Source organism: Micropterus dolomieu, linkage group LG18, assembly GCF_021292245.1.
Source record: "Micropterus dolomieu isolate WLL.071019.BEF.003 ecotype Adirondacks linkage group LG18, ASM2129224v1, whole genome shotgun sequence".
NCBI lineage: Eukaryota > Metazoa > Chordata > Actinopteri > Centrarchiformes > Centrarchidae > Micropterus > Micropterus dolomieu.
Window position 1 is genome coordinate 9,151,589 of NC_060167.1, and position 24,456 is coordinate 9,176,044.

Consider the following 24,456-nt stretch of genomic DNA (forward strand, 5'->3'; position numbering starts at 1 on the left):
CCCCCCCCGATCCAGGTGTGCTGGTACCAGGTTGGAGTCCCGGCCATCAGGTGATGGAGGATTCGGAGGACGGCGTTTGTGTTGTGCGTTCAGACTCCCAGCAGGATCCCGGAGAACATCGAGTCCTGCAGGACACTGATGGCCGAGCCGGTGGCGTTGTCCACAAACACCGACACGTACTCTCCAGCCTGCACACAGAGAATCAGCCGGGAGGTTATTTCAAGGGCAGAGAGCTGCAGAGGGAACTCATAGTGAGACGGTGACATTACTAATGTTACTGATGTGAGGAGCCGAGCTGCAGCTGGTTTGGTGAGATAAAGGCTCATTTCTTAAATCACATTTGTTGGTGTTGAAATGAGTCTTTCCTTCAGTTTTTGCCAGCGACAGGCTCAGACTGTCTGACAACATCATGGAGAGGAAATAGTGTTGAATTATTAAGAAGCGAGCTGTTGCAGGAAGACGCAGACGGGAAACGAAGGGGAGGAGTTTGTTGTGTTTGTTACTCCGACACAACAAACTCTTCTCTCCAGCTCTGACTCGTTTCCACCGGCGTCTTCCTGCAACAGCTCTCACGAGATTTCAGAGGGAGAACTGTCAATGAGCGAGACTTCAGTTTCCTGTTAAAAACAAAGGGGTTACAGCCGTAGGGGCCCTTTCCATGATGGTGACCTCAAAATAAAAGGGGCCCCAGGTTTAAAAATACCGAAATGACCTTTTAAATTACACAGATGCCTCGTGGGTTTATGTGGACTTGGTTGGTTTGTTGGTGGATGTGTTTTAAAGGGGCCGCAGCTTCCTGTCCTGTGGCGTGAACGGCGTGACGTACCTGCAGAAAGAGCGTTCCTGTCAGCAGGATGCTGAATGTTCCTCCAGCGGCCGCCACGCCCATCACAGACTCTACAGAGCTGACACACACACACACACACAGTTACTGCAGGCTTATCGTCAGTGGAGCCTACAGCTAACCAGGACTAACAGCCCGTCCACATACTTTTGGCCATCTAGTGTAAAGGCCAGTTTATCCTCCTGCGTGGGGAAGTAATGTCTCTGCAGTTACGCCGTCACACGCTAGCTGGCGGCGGGGTTTCTGTGTTCCACTGTGTTGAGCTTCTTCTCCTCTTCTTCGTTGGTGTGGGCTGCTACAGAATGGCAGCTGGGAGTGAGCGGATCATGTTGGACAGCAGTTACTTAAAATGAAAAGTGAAATTACTAAAACGAGGGACGGCGCCGGAGGAGATGAACGACTGATAAAAAGAAACTGAAATCATTTATTGAGAATCGGCAGGATAAAGATCCTTTCAGGTTTAAAGGCTGGTTCAAGTTCACTGGTTTGAAACTTTTCTGTCTGCTCAGATCAACACTTGATGCCAAGGAGGAAATGTGACAACAACAACAACAAGCCGACCAATCACAGCGGTCTGCGTCGCTGCGAAGTGGAGTTACATTTTGGGGAGTTCAGCGCTGGATATACTTGCTTTAACTACGCATTCACGCACGCAAGATGGCTGCCACGCGTATGCTGCGTTCCTCTGGAGCGTAGGTTGTGCACGACCCCAGAAATGAACGCTGCGCGTCTGCGAGATGTAATTCAGCTCATGAACGTGGGGGCAGAATGTCAACCTGGCAGGTCAGCTGCGATCTCCTGCACACACCGGCCAGGTGGTGGCGCCGTTCAGCTGGTTTGCCAACCGCCGTTAAACACAAAGAAGGAGGTCAGACTTTAAAAAAGGAGGTTTATGGCGAGACGTTTACGGTAAAACTCCCGGAGCTGGTCCGCAGTTACCGAGATCGTTAGGATGTCTCATTAAATCACAAGCTGCTCGAGTGTCGCCGTGTTTGGTTTGTTTACCATGTGCAAATTTGGAGGTTGTCAAGGACGATAATCCGGTGGCGGCGAGGGATGATCCGGTCCTGGTCTGCCCCCTAGTGGACGTTTAATCCTCCAGGTACAGGCAAAGTACGCAGGCCAGTATGTGAAGGCCTGTCGACGCCTGCGCTTTGTTAAAAAGCGAGTATGTCGGGGTCTTTACGCGTCAGGCTGCGGCAGATCTGGTGCAGAAGGATAAACTGGCATTAAGTCTGTTACTTGATCAGAATCAGAAAAACCAAAGTGTCCCTCAGTCCTCGCTGCTGAAATGCAGAAGAAGACAGACGTGTCCTCAGTTAGCAGAGAGAGAGAGAGGTAGAGAGAGGTAGAGCACTCACAGGTTGCTCTGGCAGAGCGACTCGATGCAGATGGCCGCTCTCACGCTGTCTCTGATCCGGACCTGGACTCTGTCTCCGGACTCTGACAAACATCACAGTTGTTAGAGGAGAAGCAGCAGATGTTCGTGAGAGAAGCTGAAACTTCAGATGTTAAATCAGTCAGTAGTTTGAGGAATATCAAAGTTTTATTACTATTTCTATTAAAGTAAGATTCTTAGGAGCGGAAAGAGTCCGAGCGTTACTGAACCCGTGATCAGTCATACTGTGTGTCTGGGAGCTGATTGGTCGGTGCGGCTCTCACCTATCAGGAGGCTGGCGGTGAGCTGGTAGAAGCCGGAGACGGCCGGCGTGTATCGGCCGGTGCTGGTGTTGAAGCTCTGACCCCTCTGGAGGCTCCGCTCCGAGTCCGAGGGCTGCAGGGGGTCAAAGGTCAAACACGAGGACAGCAGATAAATGACCTGAAATGTCACCTGCGTGCGTGCGTGCGTCTCACCTGGCCGAAGGGCTGCAGCTCCAGCAGGCTGCGGCGAGGGACGCTGACGGGCTGCAGGAGGCGACTGAGGAAGGAGGTGGAGACACGAGGAGGACGATCACACAGCAGACACACTCCTGCTGCCATGTCTGAGGGGAGGAGGAGGAGAAAGAAGCTGCGTCAGCTGTTTGGATAAAGTGTTTTCATAAATGATGTCATGAGGAAAAAAACGGTGTGTGTGTTGGCGCTCAGCACCGAGTGTTGGCGCCTTCCTGCTTGGAAACAGTCCTGCTGCATCAGACACACTGCGGTCAGACGTCTGACTTCAGCTACACAAACCTCCACAGTAGGACTTTTTTGCCATGAATTCTGGGTAAATGAGGTGTTTTTAAAGACGGATCTGAGGGGTTTGAGACGACCTGTTAGCTAAAGAGACACGTGGGCGGACGGTCGTCACAGTTTACCGCAGGTCAGGTGGGTCGGCTCTGAGCGGTAGTATGTGCACGTAGTGCCACAGCCCACGTCTGCAAACCAGCCAATCACGTTCCTCTGAGTGTCAGACAGTTTTTACCACATATAACCTACTAACTCAGACATGGGCAGTGTGCTAGAGTAACTAGTTACATGTAATTTAGTTACTAAATAAATGTCGCTGGGAGACTTGTGGAATTAAATTAGTTAGTCATGAAACTGTTCATGATTACATCTGAATATTTTCACATCGGCTATATGTTATATATAAATATTCATTTTGCTGCTTTGCATGTTTTTCATGTGCACTCATGTGCAGCGTTTAGTAAAGTTTGATGCCGTTCTGAGGCTTCTGATTGGTTCTCCGGTTTGAATTTGCAGCTCCGCCCATCTGCCAGTTAAACTGCCTCTCCAGCTGAAAACATTTATTAGAGAAGTGATCAAAAAGTCATTAAATGTAATGAGTTACTTTCCTCTAATAAAGTAATTGAAATTATACCACTATTACATTTTAAATAGGGTAACGTGTAATCAGTAACCTGTTGCATTTAGAAAGAAGCCTTCAGTTGCGCTTTAAAAACCTGAGCATGAGCGTGATGCAGGCGGATGATACGAGGTCACGTTTCCGTTTCCATGGTCCATCTGACGGCCTCAGAACTGATGTCAAACAATATGAAGTACGAGGACTCGCATCGACACTCTGCTGGTGTGGCGGCGCTGACCGTGAACGACTCATCGCTCTGCTGCCGCTTTGAAAAGATCCAAATAAAAAGAAAGCTCAGGGGAAAAACTCCACGACGGTCTGCCCCCCCCCCCCCCCCCCCCCCGGGAGTTTCTCTTTGCTCCACGTGACGAATGAGCAGACCAGTGTGTGCGACTGTAACCAGGTGACGTGGCTTCGAACATCTGTCTGGACCTGCAGACGTCAGCCTCATGAGCCGAGACCGATCAGAACAAACTGTCTCGGAGAGGCTGGTCAATATCTAGTGTTCATTTCCCTTCCTCTCGATGGAGACTCGACTTTGTTTCATCGAATCTGTTGTAACTTTCTCGTTGGTCAGTTGGTACAGGTCACTCAACCTTAAGAACAAAAATAGATTGCAAAGCATCACCAAGCAGGCGCAAGTTTGGACAACCTCCCGCACTTCGGGCCGCAGATACAGGAACAGATTTAGGAATTTGTCCCAGCTGCCGTTCCATTCTGTTGGTTTATTGTTTTACTTTAACTGTGGTCTTTTTAACGTTTGTGTTTCTTTTGCCTCTTTTGCTCGTTTGTGAGTCGTGACTGTTGATAGTTTTGTGTTGACTGCTGTCTGTACAACAAATTGCCCCTGGGGGACAACAAAGATATCCTTGATCCTTGATCCTTGACTGGGTTGGGCGTGTCCAGCTTCTCCTCCGGGCTGGGATTCAGACGTTTGACGCCATTTTCCCCAACGAGTTTTTCTCATTGGTTAAAGTTGTGACATGTTGATTGATAACTGCAAAGCGAACACTGTGACGCCGGATCAGTCTGTGGAACCAGCTCATCCTCAGCAGATCATCAATATCAGAACAGTGAGACTTGGTCCGACCGAAACAACTGTGTTGGTGGAAACGGTTTGGTTTATCTTTGCAGGTTTCAGTCGTGCAAAATATGAACACACACATAGAAGCAACCTGAAGCAGGAAAACAAGCATGAAGGAACAGATTCACACACACACACTCAGAGTAACAAAGACACACCATCAGTCAGCAGGAATGTCAGGAATCCTGCTGCTGAGCCAAGTCACATCCACACTCCACAAAATTACCCCTATTAAGGACTCAGACAGCCTGCCTCCACACAGCCTGTATTTATATAACCTACATGCAGAAAACACTGAGTGAAAGTGAAAAACTGAAGCTGGACAGCTGATGATGAAAGTGAGCAGTCGGCTGTCTGGATCCAGTTCTCAGTAACTAACAGCAGCTGTCGGCACGGTGACGTTTCATCATGTTTTCACTCTTTACTGGAAACGGGACATCTGGAATCTGTAAAATGTCTCCTGATTACGTTTCCCCCCAGAAGCAACGAGGGGTCAAGTGTCTTGCTCGGGGACACAATGGTTTCTCAGTGGATTTGAACTCGGGTCTCTCAAGTCAAAGGCATGTGTCATATCCACTGCACCATCACCACCCCGGCAGATATGTGACCTGTAATCTCACAGCTCTTACTAGTATGATCTCTCACTGTATTGATGCTTGTATGTTGTTCCTCAAGTTTGAATAAAAGCGTCTGCTAAATGAGTATATTAGTAAATGTAGGACCTTTAGCCTAGCTTAGCACAAAGTGTGGAAGCGGGGGGAAGCTGTTAGGCTAGCTCTGTCAGGAGAGCAACACGTCCTTAATGACATAAATGACAAATTGGTCGATTGTCAATAGTCCCAAAACAACATATATGACGGTTAGAAAGTACGAGTCCAGCGGCAGGCGTCCTGGACCTTAAGGACGTTACGTAATTCACATGACATTAAACGTGTGGGTAATGTTGTGAAATGGTCATAGTTCGGTTATGTTTAGGAAAAGGTGGTTAAAATAATAACGTCAGTCACTTACGTAACGTTCTTTAACTTAAATCTTTAAGTTTGACTTTGTTTCACACGGGACTCGAACGCCGGCCGCCTTAGTGAACGTCCTTACTTTGTTTGACTTTGTCCTTAAACGGGTGGTGATGGTACAGTGGATAAAACGCATGCCTTTGACTTGAGAGACCCGGGTTTGAATCCCACAGTGATCCATCCACCAATGTGTCCCTGAGCAAGACACTTACATACCTCTGACTTATATATAGAGAGCCAGGTCTCTCCCAGCATAGGCATGTGTCTTATCCACTGCGCCATCACACCCCATGTGAATGGACTTTGTCGCTCTTTATGTTACATCACCTGACCTCCATCATATGGGGCCCGTAGAGGTGGCGGCCTGGCGCTGTAGGTACACAGCCGACCGTGCTGTGGGGCTGGGAAGAGTCTGGTGGACGTGTTTGATCGGGTTGAAGTCGTCGTGTGTTCGGGAAGTTCTCACCTCTCACTTTTAGCTGCAGCTCCTGGATGAGCTCCTGTTGTTGTGGCAGTAGGGGGGCGGGGGGCCCTGGAGGCCCCTGAGGTCCTGGAGGGCCTGGAGGGCCTGGAAGACCATGCTGCAAAGAGACAGAAACATTTCAAGATGTCAGATACTTGGTCCAAAGGTTTCACATCCAAGAAACCAAACGGGCTAAAAAGCCAAACCCTGTCGGCCCCCTAACTTTGTGGATCAGAACCGTCTCGCAGTCCAGTTTACTGTCAGCCCTGTTTGTGCTGGGTCACCTGTAGGGTCGTTGTGGAGGTGCAGCGTGTGACGGGTGTTTCTGTAATTTAGCCTACAGTCAGTCAGCGGTGGACAAAATAATAGAAACACACAATCCAACTCCCTCCTGCACAGTGACCCCACAAACTGAACCCTAAACCCTCGAGGGGTACCTAATAAACTGGTGGCTGGGTGGATAATGAGCTCCTGCTTTGGTTTGCATGGAACAAACATTTACAGGTTTTATTAGCTCAAATAGACAGCGAGTTGCTTTTCATCAGCGGCTCAACAAATGTCATCAGACTCAAACTGAGAGCCGTGGACTTCCTGTCCGTGGCTCTCGGCTCAGAGCCCACTGGTTCCTGAATCTTTAAGAACTCCTCACAGATTCATAGTTTCATTTAAAAAAGGCTCAGTCATTTCCTGAAGCAGCTGCTCACAAGAAGAATAGTATAAAAACCTGCACTTTGTCTCACACAGTCTGTGTACAGGAAGATAAGATGTTCCTGTGAGTCTGTGCTCGTGTCATTACCTTGGAGGTTCTCCTGGACCCTTTGGTTCTGCGGTTGTCCCCCTTGTTGGAGTTTCTTCTGAAGATCAACCAGGATTTGAAAGGAGTCACTCTGGACAGATCGGAGGACAGCGGCTCCTGGAGGACACACAGGACACATTGAACACGTTACGTCCAGGGCTGCAACTAAATGTGGATCAGTGTTTCCTAAGAAGACGTCCTCAAAGGTTTACTTTTGTCCACAACCCAGAGATATTGAATTTTCTGTCACAGAGGAGCAAAGAAGCCAGAAAATATTCTGCTTCAGAGAATCTGGAGATTGTTTCTTACAAAATGACTCAAAGCGATTCGTGGATTATCTAAATAGTTGGCGATTCATTTAATAGTTGTCGCCACCTCTGCGTGCTCCTGCAGTCCGAACACCTTCTGATGACGTGTTCAACAGTTGTAACCAGCAGCTAACCATGGCACCCAGGCTTCAGTTAACACGCTCGAAGACGTATCTGATCTCCAGGATTCACTTTCTCCTCTCTGAATGTTTGTGTTTATTCAGAAGCTTCTGAAAAATATCATTAATAAACGCCGGAGGATGATGCTGATGAATGTTTCTGTCTGTGCTGCTGAGTTTATTCGTGACGCTGAGTGATTGACAGAAACTTTTTTATTCACACACAGAAACGACAACATCAGCAGCTGCTACGTTGGGCTGTAACCTGGCGAGTAATCGATGAACCGTTCGGCCTAGAAAGTCATGGAAAAAGAAAGACAGAGAAGAAACTGCTCGTGTGGTTCTCGGCTGCAGACTGACTGCCGACAGGTGCAGCATTAAAGCCCTTTGAAGCTAACGAGGAGAAATGCTCAGTAAATCTGCTGCTCCCCATGTTGCCTGTTTTAATGTTAATTTCTACAAATAATTCCAAAAGCTGTATGAATGAAGACACGAAAGGCAAACATGAGAAATTCTCTAATTCTCTCCCTTGAGCGTTTGAGGGTACGAGCTCAGCTTCGCTTTACCTGCATGTGTCAGACGTTCTCATCAATATTTGATCATTTACACAAAGCGTTTGTTGTGTTTTTCAGCCTCGTCTGTTTCCCGACACACGAGTCCACATCAGTTAGAGTAGATCAAGCACAGCTGAGAGGAAACAGCCGTCAATATTAAACCATCAAATATTCTGCTGATGGTTTCCACCAAGGCGACGTCTTCAGATGTCTTCACAGATTCACTGACTGGTTCTCTGTCACTAATCAATGAATACATCAACACACTGTGGACGGTCGGTTAGACTCTCACCTGGATCTCAGTGCTGATGCCCTCCTCCTCCTCCAGGATCTCCTGACTCTCCTCGCTCTCCAGCTCTTCGGCGCTCGCTGCCTCCGTCTTCATCACCACCGCCGTCGTCATCATCGCCATCAGCCCCAGGAGCAGGGGGAGCAGCGGCAGCCCACCCGGAGAGCTCCTTCCCTGGGAGAACCTGGCCAGCATGCTGGGTGGAGGTGGAACCAGAGGACGAAGGCGTTCAGGTCTGTGTCTCTATGGACTCAAGGTGTTCCCATGATGCACTGCTGTAAGTCTGCTCCTCTCAGATCAGCTCAACTTGAATTAGGTTTGAAAGAAAGAAGTTTGAAGAACTTGTTCTGATCTCTTCTTCGACTCAACAGATGAAACTTCTTCTGTTTCGCAGCGTCTTTTTCCTTCTTTTCTTTCTCTCTTCACTTCATTTTCCGTCCGCAGACATAAACACAGAGTGAGTTTCCAAACAGTGAGGAAGGCTTCTCTCTGTGGGTGGTTTGGTGCCTCCTCCTCTTTTTCCACCTCTTCCTCTCTTGTATTTCAGTCCTTCCCTCTGACGGTGTTTTTGCTTCTCTGATCCTCTTCAGTTTGGTCGTCTCTGCTCTGCCGAGTCTGGTTTTTATCTCCCTCCCTCCTCCCTGACTCCTCCTCCTCTTCCTCAGCTCCTCCTCCTCCTCCCTCTCTTTCTTCTCTCTATCTGTCTCTGGATCTGAAGCTGTCACTTCGTCCGTCTGCAGTCTGTTTGTTAATGTCTCCTCAGCGTCCGTCTGTCTCTCGGTTTTATCTCTTCTCCCATCGTTTGTCTTTCTTTGCTTCCAGACTTCGTTTTCCTCCTCCTCCTCCTCCTCCTCCACGCTGGGTTCTCCCTTCAGCGCTCCAGGGTCCTAATGCAGCAGATTAAAGAACTGATTACTTTTGCACATGAAATAACTTTTTATTTCCTTCTTTTTTTCTGTCTTTAACAGGTAAAAATATTAAAACATTTAAATAAAGACCCTAAAATAATACAAACGACATAATTAGTCTGAAAAACATCTGGTGGTTTAATGTTGCAGGTAGTAGCTGCAAGATCTGCACATCTTTACACAAACTGTTATTACTTAGCAGTACTCGCAGTATTGGTAGTATTATTAGTAGTATTAGTATTAGATAGTGGCAGCGCTGACTGTAGAGGGTGAAAAGATGGAGGGAAAGTTTGTGATAAATAAACCTTGAGCAGAAGAAAGATGCTGTAGTAGTTGTGTTAGGAAATGTAGCAGTACTAGTATTAGTATAGGTAGTATTGGTTTAGCAGTAGTGGATGTATTAGGAATATCCGTAGAAACAGTAAAGTTGTAGTAGTGCTAGGGCTGAAACAATTAATCGACACTGTGGAGACATGAAGATGAGGTGGATTGTAAAGTGGAGGAAGAGAGAGAAAACAGCGAGGGAGGAAGCAGAGACAGGCCAGAGAGAGAGACGGAAAGTGTCTGGGGGACACGGAGTCCAGTTTTATTCTGGGACTGGGGCCCCCAAAGTGGATCACAGTGGATCAGGGTGGTGATTGGTGACTGTTGTCCCATATCCGAGCTCAGAGTCAGTGTAATGGAGACTTTCAATCTCAAACCATCACAACTACACCCCTAACCCTAAAACCAAGTCTCTACCACAGTGAGTCCCCACAGCGTAGCGTGCATTCAGGGTGAAGTCCCCACAGATACATAAGAACATGACACACACACACACACCCGGCCAGATAAGAGGGGCGTGGCCTTCAGTCCGACAGTATGATGAAAGTTAGTCTGAATGTTGATCAAACAGCCGCGACCGTTTCCTCTGAATCTGACTGAAGCTGATAGACCACACCCCACACACACACACACACACACACACACACACACACACACACACACACACACACACACACACACACACACACACACACACACACACACGCACACGCACACAGAATCACAGCTTGATTGGTTAGTTTCTTTTGCACATTATAACATGGGATCTTTACACTTGGGCTGCAACTAACAAATACTTTCATCATCGATTAATCTGACAGTTACTTTCTCTATTAATGGATTAATCATTTGGTCTATAAAATACCAGGAGAAAAAGCCCACAAAAAATTCTATCATCATTTTTCCAGTCCAAAACCCAAAGACATTCAGTTTACAGTAATATAAGCCAATCTTTTCAGCTCTACTTACTTGACTTAAAATGTGTTTTTGACATCGTAATGTGTTCAAAACTGGGAATAGTGATAGAACCATCAAACATGTTACAGGAGAGGGTTCAGCTTATTGCCAATGAGCTGAGCTGAATTTTTGAAAATCCTGATTGAATGGGGAAAGACATACAGCAGGATTAAGTGAATTCCTGAGTTTTGAGTCAACTATTGAAACTATTACCCTGTCTCCACAGTCCAAAGAGGCCTGGTAGTGCCAGCCAATGGCATGGAAACATCAAAGACTGTATAAAATACAAATCAGATGCAGACAGTATTCTACATCGCTTTGTCTGTGGAGGCGGATTTGTTCACACCTTTGTTGGCGCCTTCAATCCATGTGGTCATGAAGTTTGGGATACATGTGGACGATCCATGCCGACCGTCACGGGCAGATACTTATATATTTATATAACATGGACCCTTGGAGGAGGAAAGAATCATTTGGGCTTTCAACATTTTAATAACAAAATTAAATGTACTAACATACATTTAATGTCAGAGGATTCCACATTTTAACCTATTAATATGTGCGTGCGTGTGTGCGTGTTTTCAACCAGTGTCAATGCACACTAAGTTTTAAAAAATATATATATATATATAAAAATATTTCCCAAGTGTTTCAGATCAATCATCTGTCTCACTGAACAGATCAAATTCTGTTTCTACAGGTTTGTCAGTCCAGACCGTCTCCACTGTTCTTTCACACATCAGTATATCTTTGCTTGTATATATGTAACCTTACATGTACAGTCAGGTCCATAAATATTGGGACATCGACACAATTCTAATCTTTTTGGCTCTATACACCACCACAATGGATTTGAAATGAGATGAACAAGATGTGCTTTAACTGCAGACGTCCAGCTTTAATTTGAGGGTATTTACATCCAAATTAGGTGAACGATGTAGGAATTACAACAGTTTGTATATGTGCCTCACACTTTTTAAGGGACCAAAAGTAATGGGACAATTGGCTGCTCAGCTGTTCCATGGCCAGGTGTGTGTTATCCCCTCATTATCCCCTCATTATCCCATTTACAAGGAGCAGATAAAAGGTCTAGAGTTCATTTCAAGTGTGCTATTTGCATTTGGAATCTGTTGCTGTCAACTCTCAATATGAGATCCAAAGAGCTGTCACTATCAGTGAAGCAAGCCATCATTAGGCTGAAAAATCAAAACAAACCCATCAGAGAGATAGCAAAAACATTAGGTGTGGCCAAATCAACTGTTTGGAACATTCTTAAAAAGAAAGAACGCACCGGTGAGCTCAGCAACACCAAAAGACCCAGAAGACCACGGAAAACAACTGTGGTGGATTTCCGAAGAATTCTTTCCCTGGTGAAGAAAACACCCTTCACAACAGTTGGCCAGATCAAGAACACTCTCCAGGAGGTAGGTGTATGTGTGTCAAAGTCAACAATCAAGAGAAGACTTCACCAGAGTGAATACAGAGGGTTCACCACAAGATGTAAACCATTGGTGAGCCTCAAACAAGAAGGCCAGATTAGAGTTTGCCAAACGACATCTAAAAAAGCCTTCACAGTTCTGGAGCAACATCCTATGGACAGATGAGACAAAGATCAACTTGTACCAGAATGATGGCAAGAGAAGAGTATGGAGAAGGAAAGGAACTGCTCATGATCCAAAGCATACCACCTCATCAGTGAAGCATGGTGGTGGTAGTGTCATGGCATGGGCATGTATGGCTGCCGATGGAACTGGTTCTCTTGTATTTATTGATGATGTGACTGCTGACAAAAGCAGCAGGATGAATTCTGAAGTGTTTCGGGCAATATTATCTGCTCATATTCAGCCAAATGCTTCAGAACTCATTGGATGGCGCTTCACAGTGCAGATGGACAATAACCCGAAGCATACTGCGAAAGCAACCAAAGAGTTTTTTAAGGGAAAGAAGTGGAATGTTATGCAATGGAAATCACCTGACCTGAATCCGATTGAGCATGCATTTCACTTGCTGAAGACAAAACTGAAGGGAAAATGCCCCAAGAACAAGCAGGAACTGAAGACAGTTGCAGTAGAGGCCTGGCAGAGCATCACCAGGGATGAAACCCAGCGTCTGGTGATGTCTATGCGTTCCAGACTTCAGGCTGTAATTGACTGCAAAGGATTTGCAACCAAGTATTAAAAAGTGAAAGTTTGATTTATGATTGTTAATCTGTCCCATTACTTTTGGTCCCAAGTGTGAGGCACATATACAAACTGTTGTAATTCCTACATCGTTCACCTGATTTGGATGTAAATACCCTCAAATTAAAGCTGGACGTCTGCAGTTAAAGCACATCTTGTTCGTTTCATTTCACATCCATCGTGGTGGTGTATAGAGCCAAAAAGATTAGAATTGTGTCGATGTCCCAATATTTATGGACCTGACTGTAGCTCACAGTACTACTACTACAGTTTGGAAACTCAAAGATGTTTTGAGATTACTTACTGTGCTTAATGCAGAAACACAAAAATACTTGAACTCACACTCTTCATACTGAGTTTGATTGATTATGTCTGACTGAAAATGGTCTTTAAGATCAAACCTGTGAGAGTGTTTGATAAAAGATTGATCAATAAGACACCAGTTGAACCTTGAATAAACACAGACTGACTGAACATTGCTGAGCAGCGGATTTATCATCAGGAAGCTGTCACCTCATCTGTGTTTGAAATTGATATTATCCACCTTAAACTTAACACCCCGTTGTTGCCTGGACATCTGTTCATTTTGGGGAAAAAAAGTAATGTAAGAGGCTATAAAGTTCCATTATAGCCAAATCAGACAGTAGAGTCCTTGTACATCAGGGTTGAGTGATCTGTTCCAACTGGTCACCATCAGCCTAAGAACCGGCGATTGCCAAGATATAGCAAATTGCTGATAGCCGATATATACTACCAATTGCCCAACCCTATTGTACATGTTATCATAACACCCAGAATTGATTACCAACCCATTACCGCAACAAGAGGTTGTCTTCATTTGGTCCAACATGTCCTTTCAAAATCTATGAAGTTTGATCATAGTTTACTGGTCCTGATGCCTTTGCATTGGCCCTTCCTAGATTTAATGAAAAAATCTTTAAAGGGTAGAGCCTTTGCTTATTGTGCTCCCCTTTCTTTGGAATTAACTACCACTGCAAATTTGGTAGTTTCAGATATTATTAAATTATTAAAACATATCTTATGTGTCTTTGCTATATTGGCTGCAGAAACATTAAACTGGTTTCTGCTTGTTCATCATTTTAGACACATTTCCTCCAAAATTCAGAGTAACATATTTGGCACCTTTGGAAACTTTGCATTTAAGTTCTGTGGTTTTGAAGAAAGTTTGGACAAACACAATGAGTTTGCACTGACTGTCCAGTAAGGTTAAAGAGGTTATGTTAAAATGAATAAAGAGACAAACAGCAAGCACCTGTACTGTTTCCTGTGATGAGTCATTTACCGAGGGTGGGGGTGTGTGTGTGCGCGCGCACAGAAGTGTGAGATGAAGGTCCATCTGAGTGTGTCACTGACACAAACTGAACTGAGACAAAAATCTGTGGGTGCATGTGTGTAAATGTCTTGGCTTGGATTTGAATTTTGTGTGGGTGTTTGTGTGCAATGCTGTACTGCGAGTCCAGACCTCTGCCTCCTCTCTCTGCAGTGTGGGGATTTCCTTTTTCCACTCTGGTCACATGACTGCAGATATGGGTGTGGTCTCCTGCATTCCTGCATGGCCTCTTTATGTTTTTTTTGTCTGGTGCTCTTGATACTTGGGCTCTCTCTCTCTCTCTCACTCTCTGTCTGTCTGTCTGTCTGTCTGTCTGTCTGTCTCTCAGTCTCTCTGTCTCTCTCTCTCTCTCTCTCAGCAGTCTCTCTCTCTCTCAGTTCAATTCAATTTAGCTTTATTGGCATGAATGTTTAATAACAATATTGCCAAAGCATCATACAAACTACATGAAAACAATCAACCCCATACATTTCATTAAACAAGTAATTAAAGCTCTCTCTTTGAGACACACGCACACACCGTCGTCATCTAGACCTAACACACCCCGGCTCTATTGGTTGTTTGACGTGCCCTGCATGTCTAAATGTATGTTATGTCACTGTGGCATGGTGCAACAAGAAAAAAGTTCCTCTGTGTGGTGGGTGTGGCCGGCAGCGAGTTTGCAGTGTGTGTGTGTGTGGAGGAGGGCGGCGGTGCAAGCTGCTGGTTTAGTATGCAGAGCAGGTGTGTCTGCAGAGGCAGAGAGGAGGAAGAGGAAGGAGGATAACAGCAGCTGAACAGAAGGACAGTCTGATTGAATATAATGAACAGGGAAAAGAACCAAACCCTTCTCATGAACTGAAGCTGGTCATGGCTTGTGGGAGAGAGAGTTTTTTTAAATTTATTTTTATATATATATATATTAGTGTGTAGTCTCGAAACAGAAACATGCAAATGCAGCTGGACTGTTATTTTTGTTTAACTTTAATATAAGACAGAGAGTCAAATGTGTCTTCCTGTCAAGCTGAATTCAGGGCAAAAAAAGTACTCTTCAATATTAACTCTTCTGAGGCTGAGCCCTCATTCAGGGAATGTTGTGGGTTTATATTCTTGTTTTATAACTGCATGGTAAAATGATCCAAGCAGAAGAGAATGAGGGAGACAGTTTGGCTGTAGTGAGTGTAAAGACAGTGACAGAGATCAATGACAGTTAACTGTTTGATCAGAAGCGGTATAATTTACAACTTTGTGGAAAACTCTACCCACACTACGCCCTGTCCCGCGGCTTATTTTCTCTGGTGTTAGATGTGAATGTCCTCATTGATTCTTCTCCAGTCGTCTGCTGTTGATGACCTTTGACCTCTCCCCAGTCGATGCTGTGATTGTTTTTGGTCTTTTGTTGTAATCCACACTGTTTTATCTGTTCCCTACAGATGTCACAGTACATGTCTCTACCAATATCCAGCGACTACTGAATTATCCCTAGCAATAATTTTGATGTAGACTAATTTATTCCCATGCATGCTGCCCAGAGCAATCTCAGTCAGCAGGCTCTCCCTCTCCGTATCAGTTCAGTATCTTCCTCGCCAATCTTCCGATTAGTGGGCTACCCGCTCTACTTCTAAGCCGCAGCCGCCCCAATTAGTAATAAGTAAGAATAAAAAAGAATGTCAACCCTTTGCTTGTGTACTTCAAAGCCTAATACTGTCCTCATGAGTTTTAATGAGAATTTAGGCCCATTTAACAAAAGCAAAAGGCCTTTTTAAAATGTTTAAACATTTTCTAGCGTGTAAAAACATCTACTCTGTCTGCTGTGTTAATGCACATCAGATTTCCTAATAATAACAACATGGAGGATGTGATGTCAGTGTGAGTCATTCTGCTGCTTGGTTTTGTTTAGTTTCACCAAATGTAATCCTGACAAGTGCACTGTGCGCTCTGCCAACACACCCTTCATGTGCTCACTGAGGTGGATTATTTTTGGAAAACCGTTTACATGTGTAAAGACGTGCATGCATTTCTATGTGTTTAGGTGTTTTTCAAAAGGTTTCTATCCACACCAAAACAGAAACTAATCTCTTCCTTGACTTTTCCACTTTTATATCATAATATGTAAGGATAATCCAGTGACAATGAACAAGTCATAAACATGCATTTCCATCTATACATGAGAACAGCATGAAACAGAATGCTTGTAGGGTTTGTTGTATATCAAAATGTCAAATGACACAATTAATTTCAGCATGAATTAAAATCCTGTGAAGAAGGAAATACAATAAAAGATCCAGGCACACCAGGTCTAGGATTACAGACAGCTGAGAGGACTCTCTCTCTCTCTCTCTCTCTCTCTCTCTCTCTCTCTCTCTCTCTCTCTCGCACACATACACGCCAGTTGTTTCTGCTTGGTCTTTTTAGTAACTTTCTGCACACACACTAACACACACTGGCTTATTGTATCTCACACACACACACGTAAGCTGAGTGGCTGGCAACATGGTGGCTGCAGCTTAATTTCATCTGGAGTCAATAATAAATAGATAAGATGGACAAAGAACAGACACACTGTCTCGCACACACAAACACACAGAAACTCTGGTTATCTTATGGCCACATAGATGCTCCATCTATATATATAGCTGAAACTGAAGTCCTGACATCACTTCCTTTGAGCTTCTGTTACTCAATAAAATCTCTCATTGAGGCTTTATCTGTCGTTTTTAAAGAAAAATGAAACTGGTCTGTGGCACAAGCCTAATTTCGTCTGTATTGTGTGTCCACTTCACTGATAAATCAGAGATTTTATCAAATAGAAATTCTCTCTGAAGTCAATCAGCACTCTCCTTCTTGTGTCTCAGTATCTTCTGTTTTCTTTCTTTATCTGTCTTTTCTCAGGTGTCTGGTCAGGGAATGTTCAAACTTAATTGTTGTTAAAAAGGTGGTATTATGCTTTTGGCTTTTTCCCTCTCCTTTTATACAGTTTTTCCCGCAGAATAACAGTGTCACTGTGATGCGCAGGGGGGTTGCAACTGTAACCTGTATAACCCAGCTGTATTCTTTTTAAATTTATTTAACCTTTATTTAACCAGGTGAGTCTCTTTTGCAAGAGAGACCTGGCCAAGACGCAGCATAAAAGAACATAAAGGACAAGTTTCCAACATATAAAAGGCATCAAGTATAAATGGCACAAGTCCCTGTGTTGAATAAGGCAGAATACAACTTTACAAACAGCAACAATGACCAGTATTCACCTGCTCCATATCCTGCAGAGTTGAAACAAACTTTCTATAAGAAATAAAGGCAGTCAGTTTCACTGAATCCTGAAGAGGGTTCCAAGCAGAAGGTCCAGCAAACATGAAGGCTTTCTTACCTTATCTTTCTGTTCAGCCAATCAGAGAGCTTGGGTGATAGAAGGAGGATCACAGAGCTCTGTGTGAATCTGGGAAAGTGGTGACCCTGTAGAGAGAGCAGATCCAACAAGTGTAGGACATCCTTCAAACGTAATCCATAGTGGCCTTGAGTACTTGTTAAAAAGATATTTAGATAGGTAGGAGCTAGTCCAAGAAGTGCCTTATAGATAAAGCACAGCCAGTGAGTATACCTTCTTGCATAGAGAGAGGGCCATTTAGCTTTATAGTAAAGGGTACAATGATGTGTCCTATAATTACAGCCGGTGACAAAACGCAATGCACAATGATACACAATATCCAATTTCTGTAGGCATTGGGCAGAAGCGCTCATTTATTTATATATATAAAAATAAAATCAGATCACCATAATCTATGTTGGGAAGAAAAGTGGCCGTCATCAGGTATTTTGTAGCGCAAATGAATAAGATGATTTTGATCTGTAGAGAAAGCCAAGCTTTATCTTGAGCTTAGAAACCAGGTTGCTGATATGAGTTCTGAAACACAGTTTACAATCAATGATTATACCTAAATGTTTATAACTGTTAGGCAAGCATGCTGGAGGCTAGCCAGCAAGAAAACAGGCTAAAGGCTCACGGTCCCAAACCTAATCAAGAGGGTGTGCAGGCTTGTTGTTAGCATTCTGGAGGCGAGCAGACTGAAGGCTAAGTGGCAGGGAAGCAGGCTGAGAATCAGGGGTGTTGAGATCTCGTCTTTTACCCATTCTGGTACTCCTTTTGTGCTACCCGTCTTTGCTCACTACTAGGGGCCCTCCTCCTAACTCCCAACCCCACCTCGGTGGCACAGAGGATGTAAGACAAATCTTACAGTTTGTCTCCAAAACATTAATTTGCTGAGTCCTTGACTGGCCAGATTGTTCTGTCATGGCTGATGCAAGCAGGGTAACAGGAATACAGAAGTAGGGCGCAAATGGAGACCCCTGAGGCAGAGCTGATACAATTCAGTAATTTATTTACACAATATGAGGAACACAGGCTTACAGGATGGGGAGGCAGACAAGGGTCAAAACCAGAGAAGGCAGTTTGATCAGGCAAATGGATCCGACAAGGAGCAGGCAAGAATCAAAAGTCCAATAAACAGGTTTTATTGGCTTTAACAGACAGAAAAGGGGAGCCAAGACATGAAGCACACAGAAGCTTAACATAACTTATCTGATCTGGCAAGGATGAGTGGAAAAGGGCTTGTTAAGTTGTACTCCAGAGCTGATGAGAGACGTGGGAACATGTGTGTAAATGGGTGGGGCGGTCAGGTGGACGAATGGAAAATGGCAGTGGTAGGGCCTGGGAAACTGGGACATTTTGATCATGTGTCTGGTCAGATTTGTTTGCTGTAATCAAAACTCCGCCTCTTTCAATCTAAACCAGCCGTGTATTAGAAAGCTAATTCTGTCACTTGGTTCAACAGTTCCACATGTCAGTTGGCGGGTGTAAATATTTAATAATCAATAACCTCAATGTAAGAACTAGTTTGTGGGGTGCAACCAGTTTGGATTTAATGATGGGTAAATCACTTTGTAAACTGTGTGGCGGAGGGCTGCGAAGGAGTCAGCTGATGAATGTTGACCCATTCAGTCAGACACCATTATTATCAGATCAGACCTGCAGTGTGTCAGATCAGAGCTGGTTTTCATGCAGAGACAGCAGCTTGTTTGTAGCTGTGATAGCAGTCAACAATGTGGAAAACTTGTATCATCATCATCATTATCTAGCTGTACCTGCACTGTCTGACTCTGTCTTGGCCTCACCTTAACTTTCCACTGCTTTCATGTGTCACTACTCTCTTACAGCTCATTCGGAAGATAAAGAGCATTTGTTTCTTTGTTTCAAGCCTTGATGAGCAAGTTGAATGAGTGTGTTGTGGTTACACTTATATTATGAGTATTTGGTGAAGAAAATGATGACTGTGGCTATGCCGGAAATGTCCGAATCTGTGTGACAGTAATGCAGCTCGATAACATCACCATCGACTTCAGTCCCGTCCACAAGGAAGGGCTGATTGGCTGCAGCAGACCTCTGAGTCACCCAACAGGATTACAAACTGTCAATTCAGATTTTTGGACCCAGGTTGACCCTGAGACGAACAGAGTTTAGCGGCTGAAACTGGTCAAAAATAAAAGCATGAAAACAGGATGCAGTGTCTTAAGTATGAAAAGATCAGCTGTCAGAACTCGTCTGTATCCAACGCTCGTCTCTACTGATCATTTTCCTTCCCTCCCTCTCAAACACACATTTACTTCTCTCCTCAAAATAGATATCTAATGCTACGTGTGAAGCTAAGTGAACAGTGTTGCAGAGCTAGTGGAGCGTTTGTGTGTGTGTGTGAGTGTGTGTGTGTGTGTGTGTGTGTGTGTGTACAAATTAGTCTGCGTTAATCAAACAAACGCTCGTTAAAGCATAACCGCCACATACACACTGAGTCACATGACAGGCAAGAAAAGGTGAGCATGTGTGTTTCAGTAGGTGTGTCATTAAGTTTTAAAGATCACCTTTGGACTGAAGTGAGGGTGGTGCGCTTAACAAGCAATAATGGTGGGTGTGTGTGTGTGTGTGTGTGTGTGTGTGTGTGTATTATGTATGTGTGTCTAGTTTCTTTTCTTTCATAATTCTCCCAACACATTTTCTACTTCTTCAACAGCTCACAGTAGAATAGGGATGTGCTGGTAACAAATAATTTTACTGTGACTAAACATATCACCGTCAATGTTTTAACCACAATGATCATAAAACTTTCCACTTAGCACTAAGATACAGTTAAATAAATTGACACCATCATGACCTTGGGTTAAATCAAACCTAACAAACTGAACTGTGCAAATTAACTTACATCAAATACGCGATAAACACCATAAACTAAAGCAGCTGGGTTGTTTCAGACAGTTGACTGGAAATAACTTTGAATGCAGTTCAGATTATTTTAAATTCTATGAGGCTCTTATCTGTTCAGACTTATTTTGGGTGTTAACAGCTGTTGAAAAATTTGAAAATCTTGCACACGGTTGGACACAATTAAATTTTCCCATGCAGGTTTTATTTGGTTTTTGATCCAATTCACCAGTCTATAAGATTTCCCACAGTGCAAGAACTGTGTAGCAAGTTTTTTCTGCTAGCTATTAATGGTTAAAACGTTAGAACATAATAGCAATGGACCGCAGCACAGTTATATTGGGCTCTTACAAGCCACTAGTACCAGTCACCCGTCTGCACACCATCTCCGCATTCCTACTAACAAGTACTGCAGCCAGGGTTAAAGCTGACCATTGAGGAATAATGTCATCTTATGTAATGTCACTCATGTAAAATGCATTCCCTCTCTCAGTTAATGTTACAACTCAGCACTCACAAACAAGCTGCGCTTCGGTAGGTTGACCAGCTACAATTAGCATGGCAAGACATAGTAGGTACAGCCAGAGAGACTAGGAGCCTGGTTGTGAGGTCCTGCAGTGGCTGCTTTGTATGACTGGTAAAATGTCGCTTTGTCGTTGTTAATCGAAATAAAACTGCTAATGAAGGCAGGAGCACTGTGCTGTAATCACGGTGCCTCTGAAAACACATATAGTAACCGTTATTGAAATTCTCATAATGTTTCATCAAAGTCTACAACCTGTTCTCATACTTAAACTACAAAATAGGTGGGTTGTCACTGACTACCAAAGTGACGCATATAACGTATGGAAAGTACCAGCCCAGCGACAGGCATAGCGGTCCTTAAGGATGTACGTACGTCACCTACATAATGTTATTTAACTTAAAACTTTAAATAAGTCAAAGATGACTTGGTTTCACAGGACTCAAACTATGTTCTCCGAGGTCAAAGTCCTACCTTTGTTTGACCCATCTATCCACCCCAACTACCTCTGTACATGGATTTCTCTGTTTTTACACTATGTCACTTGACTTCCTATAGGTCACGGACATTTTTTTGCCACTATTTTTGCCTGACTTTTTATGACTTACTAGAGGAAAGCTGATTCAGAGTTCAGACAACACAAAAACCTTCTCTTTACAAGTACTTGTGAAAGGTCAAGTGTTTATGTAATCAGCATTGTGAAAGTATGTTTTCACCCTGAGTTTATATATTGACATTTGGAAGATACATTGGTTATTCTCAGAGACTGGAAACTCCATGTTTAATTATTTACTCCACTATTACTATTTCCATTAATGATAGGAACACGTTAACTGATTCTGTTGCTTTAATGTGAATCATTTATGTAGAATAATGTACCTATTTGGTATCTAATGAAATACATTTTCCCCTATTAGTGCCTATATAATTAAGTTATGCCATCATCTATGTAATTAACACGTTCCATCACAATGACATCACAGACTATTTGTGTAATAATGTACAACAAACATGAATGCGGTGAGGTCTTTGGCCAGTTTATTTCACATTCTTTTTCTGTTGCCTTATTGTTATAATGACTTGACTTCTGGTCAATGAACAAACAGGATAATTACTGAACCCAGAGAGGGCATTTGTCCTAGTCTATTCAAGATACACACACACACACACACACTGAGCTCTATGTGAAACCTGACATGAGGAAGGTTAAAACATCTAAAAGACAGTTAATAACAGGGGAGGGTAGAGGTTAACAGATGGAGGGACTACGCCATGTCCTAACTGAACGCAAGTGTCCGTTCAGACTCTGTCTACACTGAATCTGTTCAATATGCACTTCTGTCAGGTCATGTAAACAAAGCAAGTACCTATCAGCTGTGTGCTCGTGATCAGACTGGAGAAGTGACCACTCAAGTAAAAGATGAGTGAGTACATGCTATCTTCCTGCGTTTGTAATTTTCAAACAGAAAACACGCATATTGTGACATTTAGATGTTTCTTTATTGGAAATAATATGTAATATGGCTAACAGCAAGTCTATTATGTATCTATTTATTATGTGGATGTTAAGTATTTTCTGGTTTCTGACCATAAACTTCCAGCTCCTCCTCCCAGAGCTAAAGAATTTTAGCAGCGTTTTCAGTCTCTGTTTCCACCTCAGCATGCCTTCTCTCCTACGTCAAACCAAACATTAACAGGAAACAACACTAAATAAAGGTGATGAACAAGATGATAACTGCTGTAGTCTGATGGTGTCCAAAAACTGCCTCAATCAAAAGTGATCTTAATAATCTGTCTAATTTACCTGATTTTCTATGTTCCTTAGATGTGGAGGAAACATGAATGTGCTAATGCGACTTTTAGTGCATGAATTTATATCTTGTTTATTGAATGTATTTAATGAATAGTTAATGAGCCCTGACTTACACTACTTCTGATTTACTGATTTAGTTCTGGGGGAGCATTTCCTGAGGGACCTTCAAAGAACCCTCTAACATGCTCTGAGGTACTAATCGGTACAGTGGAACAAACCAACAGAACACCGCAGTGTGTGGTGGTCCCGGATGTTTTGGTGTAAATTAAGCTTCTCAAAAATGCAATAAATTTGCTTTTCTTTTTAGGAAAGGTTTTATGACTGTTAAAGCTATTCAAGGCTCAGATGGACATGAAACTCTCCTTGTCGAAACATCAGTACAAAAGATGAAAAACTGTGTTAGAAAATATCTGGTTCTTTGATAAAAGTATCAAAGGCTTTAAAAGTATTTAAAGCCTGAACACGAAAGAGCTTTGTAAAGATAAGTAGTTATGGATAGTTATTGCATTGCTATTGTATAGGGGTGCATTTGGTTTTACAGGTAACCTAATAAAGGGGACACTGAGTGTAAGTTTTCTTACTTCATATCATTTAGGGGCGCCCACTAAACGAAAGGTCAGCAGTTTAATTTACTCCTCCAGTCTGCATGTATCCTTGGGCATGATATTGATCCCCACATTGCTCCAGATGGTGTGAATGTGTGTGCGTGATTAGTTTCTTTTAAATAACGTTGGCACCTTCAATGGCACCTTCTGCCATGGTGAATGTAGTGTAAAGTGCTTTGCGGCCAGAAGAGTAGAAAGGCTCTATGTAAGTATAGTCCATTTATCCTTAAACCTTTCATCTCAGTGATGCCGCTCCCTCTGTGGACAAGGTGCAAAATGTTGCAGAAACAGCACTTGGTTCTTTTTGTAAATATCCTGTCATGTCTGAATCGAGGAACATTTACGTTGAAGTCACCTATGTCTGAATGACAAAAAGCCATTACTTTAACTGCTTAAAGAATCCATCCATGTTACGTATTCAATCTTTTCAACTTTACATGCTCTCCAAATGTCTCTGTGCAGGTTAGAGAATCACTAACTTAGGCAATTGCCTGTGCCACCTAAACAATCCACTAGAAATGTTAGGAGAACCCTGACTCCAGCACCAGCAGCAGTACTTATCTAACAGTCTGGGATGCTCTGTGTGTGTGTGTGTGTGTGTGTGTGTGTGTGAGACAGAACACTAAACAGTGAAAAATTGAGGACAGTCTTTGATGTGCACTTACATAATCTGTGATGATGGGTTGGAATGCCACACTTTGGCCACACACACACACACACACACACACACACACACACACACACACACACACACTCTGACCCAGTGGAGTTTGTCTATCGTCCTCTGCTTGTTGTTGATTGGCTCTCAGAGCTGCAGTGTATTCAGTCCTCAACTCTTGTTCTTCATCAGCTGGACAAAATAATACAGTTTCCTTCCCTTATTGCTTGGTATCTTATCTTTTTTCTGATTTGTAATCACTGTAATTGAATGTGTTATCCAGTACTGTTTTATTATAGCATCTACTAATAAAATCAAAGGCTTCCTGTCTTCAGCCTGTTTGTTTAACTCACTGTATAGCTGTGTAGATTTACTCAGATGTAGATGTGATGCTGAACTGTCATGCAGAAGTAATTTTAGTACATGAGATCATGAATGGTTTTATTTAAGCATATTTTTATTTGACATTATTTTACACCTTTGATCAGAGTGTTAATGGCAGACACTGATGTACTGATTTACTGTCTGGTGATGCACTCTAATGTTGTGAAGTATGAAATGTGACTTATCCCTAAATGAGAGAAGAGAAAAAATTTATACTGTCTCAGAGGAGCTGCGTAAACCGATAATCATTTTATCATAATGACCTCTGT

General features: G+C 43.4%; 2 protein-coding genes across 4 annotated transcripts in view; one reads left to right on the top strand and one right to left on the bottom strand.

The window, feature by feature from the left end:
* LOC123956836 (plasma membrane calcium-transporting ATPase 1-like) overlaps nucleotides 1-24,456 on the top strand; it is a 121,382-nt gene that overhangs the window by 38,692 nt on the left and 58,234 nt on the right. The window lies entirely within an intron of this gene.
* On the bottom strand, nucleotides 7-8,944 carry si:ch1073-184j22.1 (erythroferrone). Its single transcript, XM_046029308.1, has 8 exons — nucleotides 8,262-8,944; nucleotides 6,989-7,105; nucleotides 6,196-6,310; nucleotides 2,699-2,826; nucleotides 2,507-2,618; nucleotides 2,206-2,287; nucleotides 827-905; nucleotides 7-188 (listed from the first exon to the last, which is right to left on the bottom strand). The coding sequence occupies exons 1-8, from the start codon at nucleotides 8,451-8,453 to the stop codon at nucleotides 90-92; spliced, it is 924 nt and encodes a 307-aa protein (XP_045885264.1). The 5' UTR covers nucleotides 8,454-8,944; the 3' UTR covers nucleotides 7-89.

Coding starts and splice junctions, on each gene's coding strand:
- si:ch1073-184j22.1 (XM_046029308.1), bottom strand. CDS start 8,453: ATGCTGGCCAGGTTCTCCCAGGGAAGGAGCTCTCCGGGTGGGCTGCCG. Junction 2,288..2,506: donor CACCGCCAGCCTCCTGATAG/GTGAGAGCCGCA, acceptor GATGTTTGTCAG/AGTCCGGAGACAGAGTCCAG. Junction 189..826: donor CAGGAACGCTCTTTCTGCAG/GTACGTCACGCC, acceptor CTCTGTGTGCAG/GCTGGAGAGTACGTGTCGGT.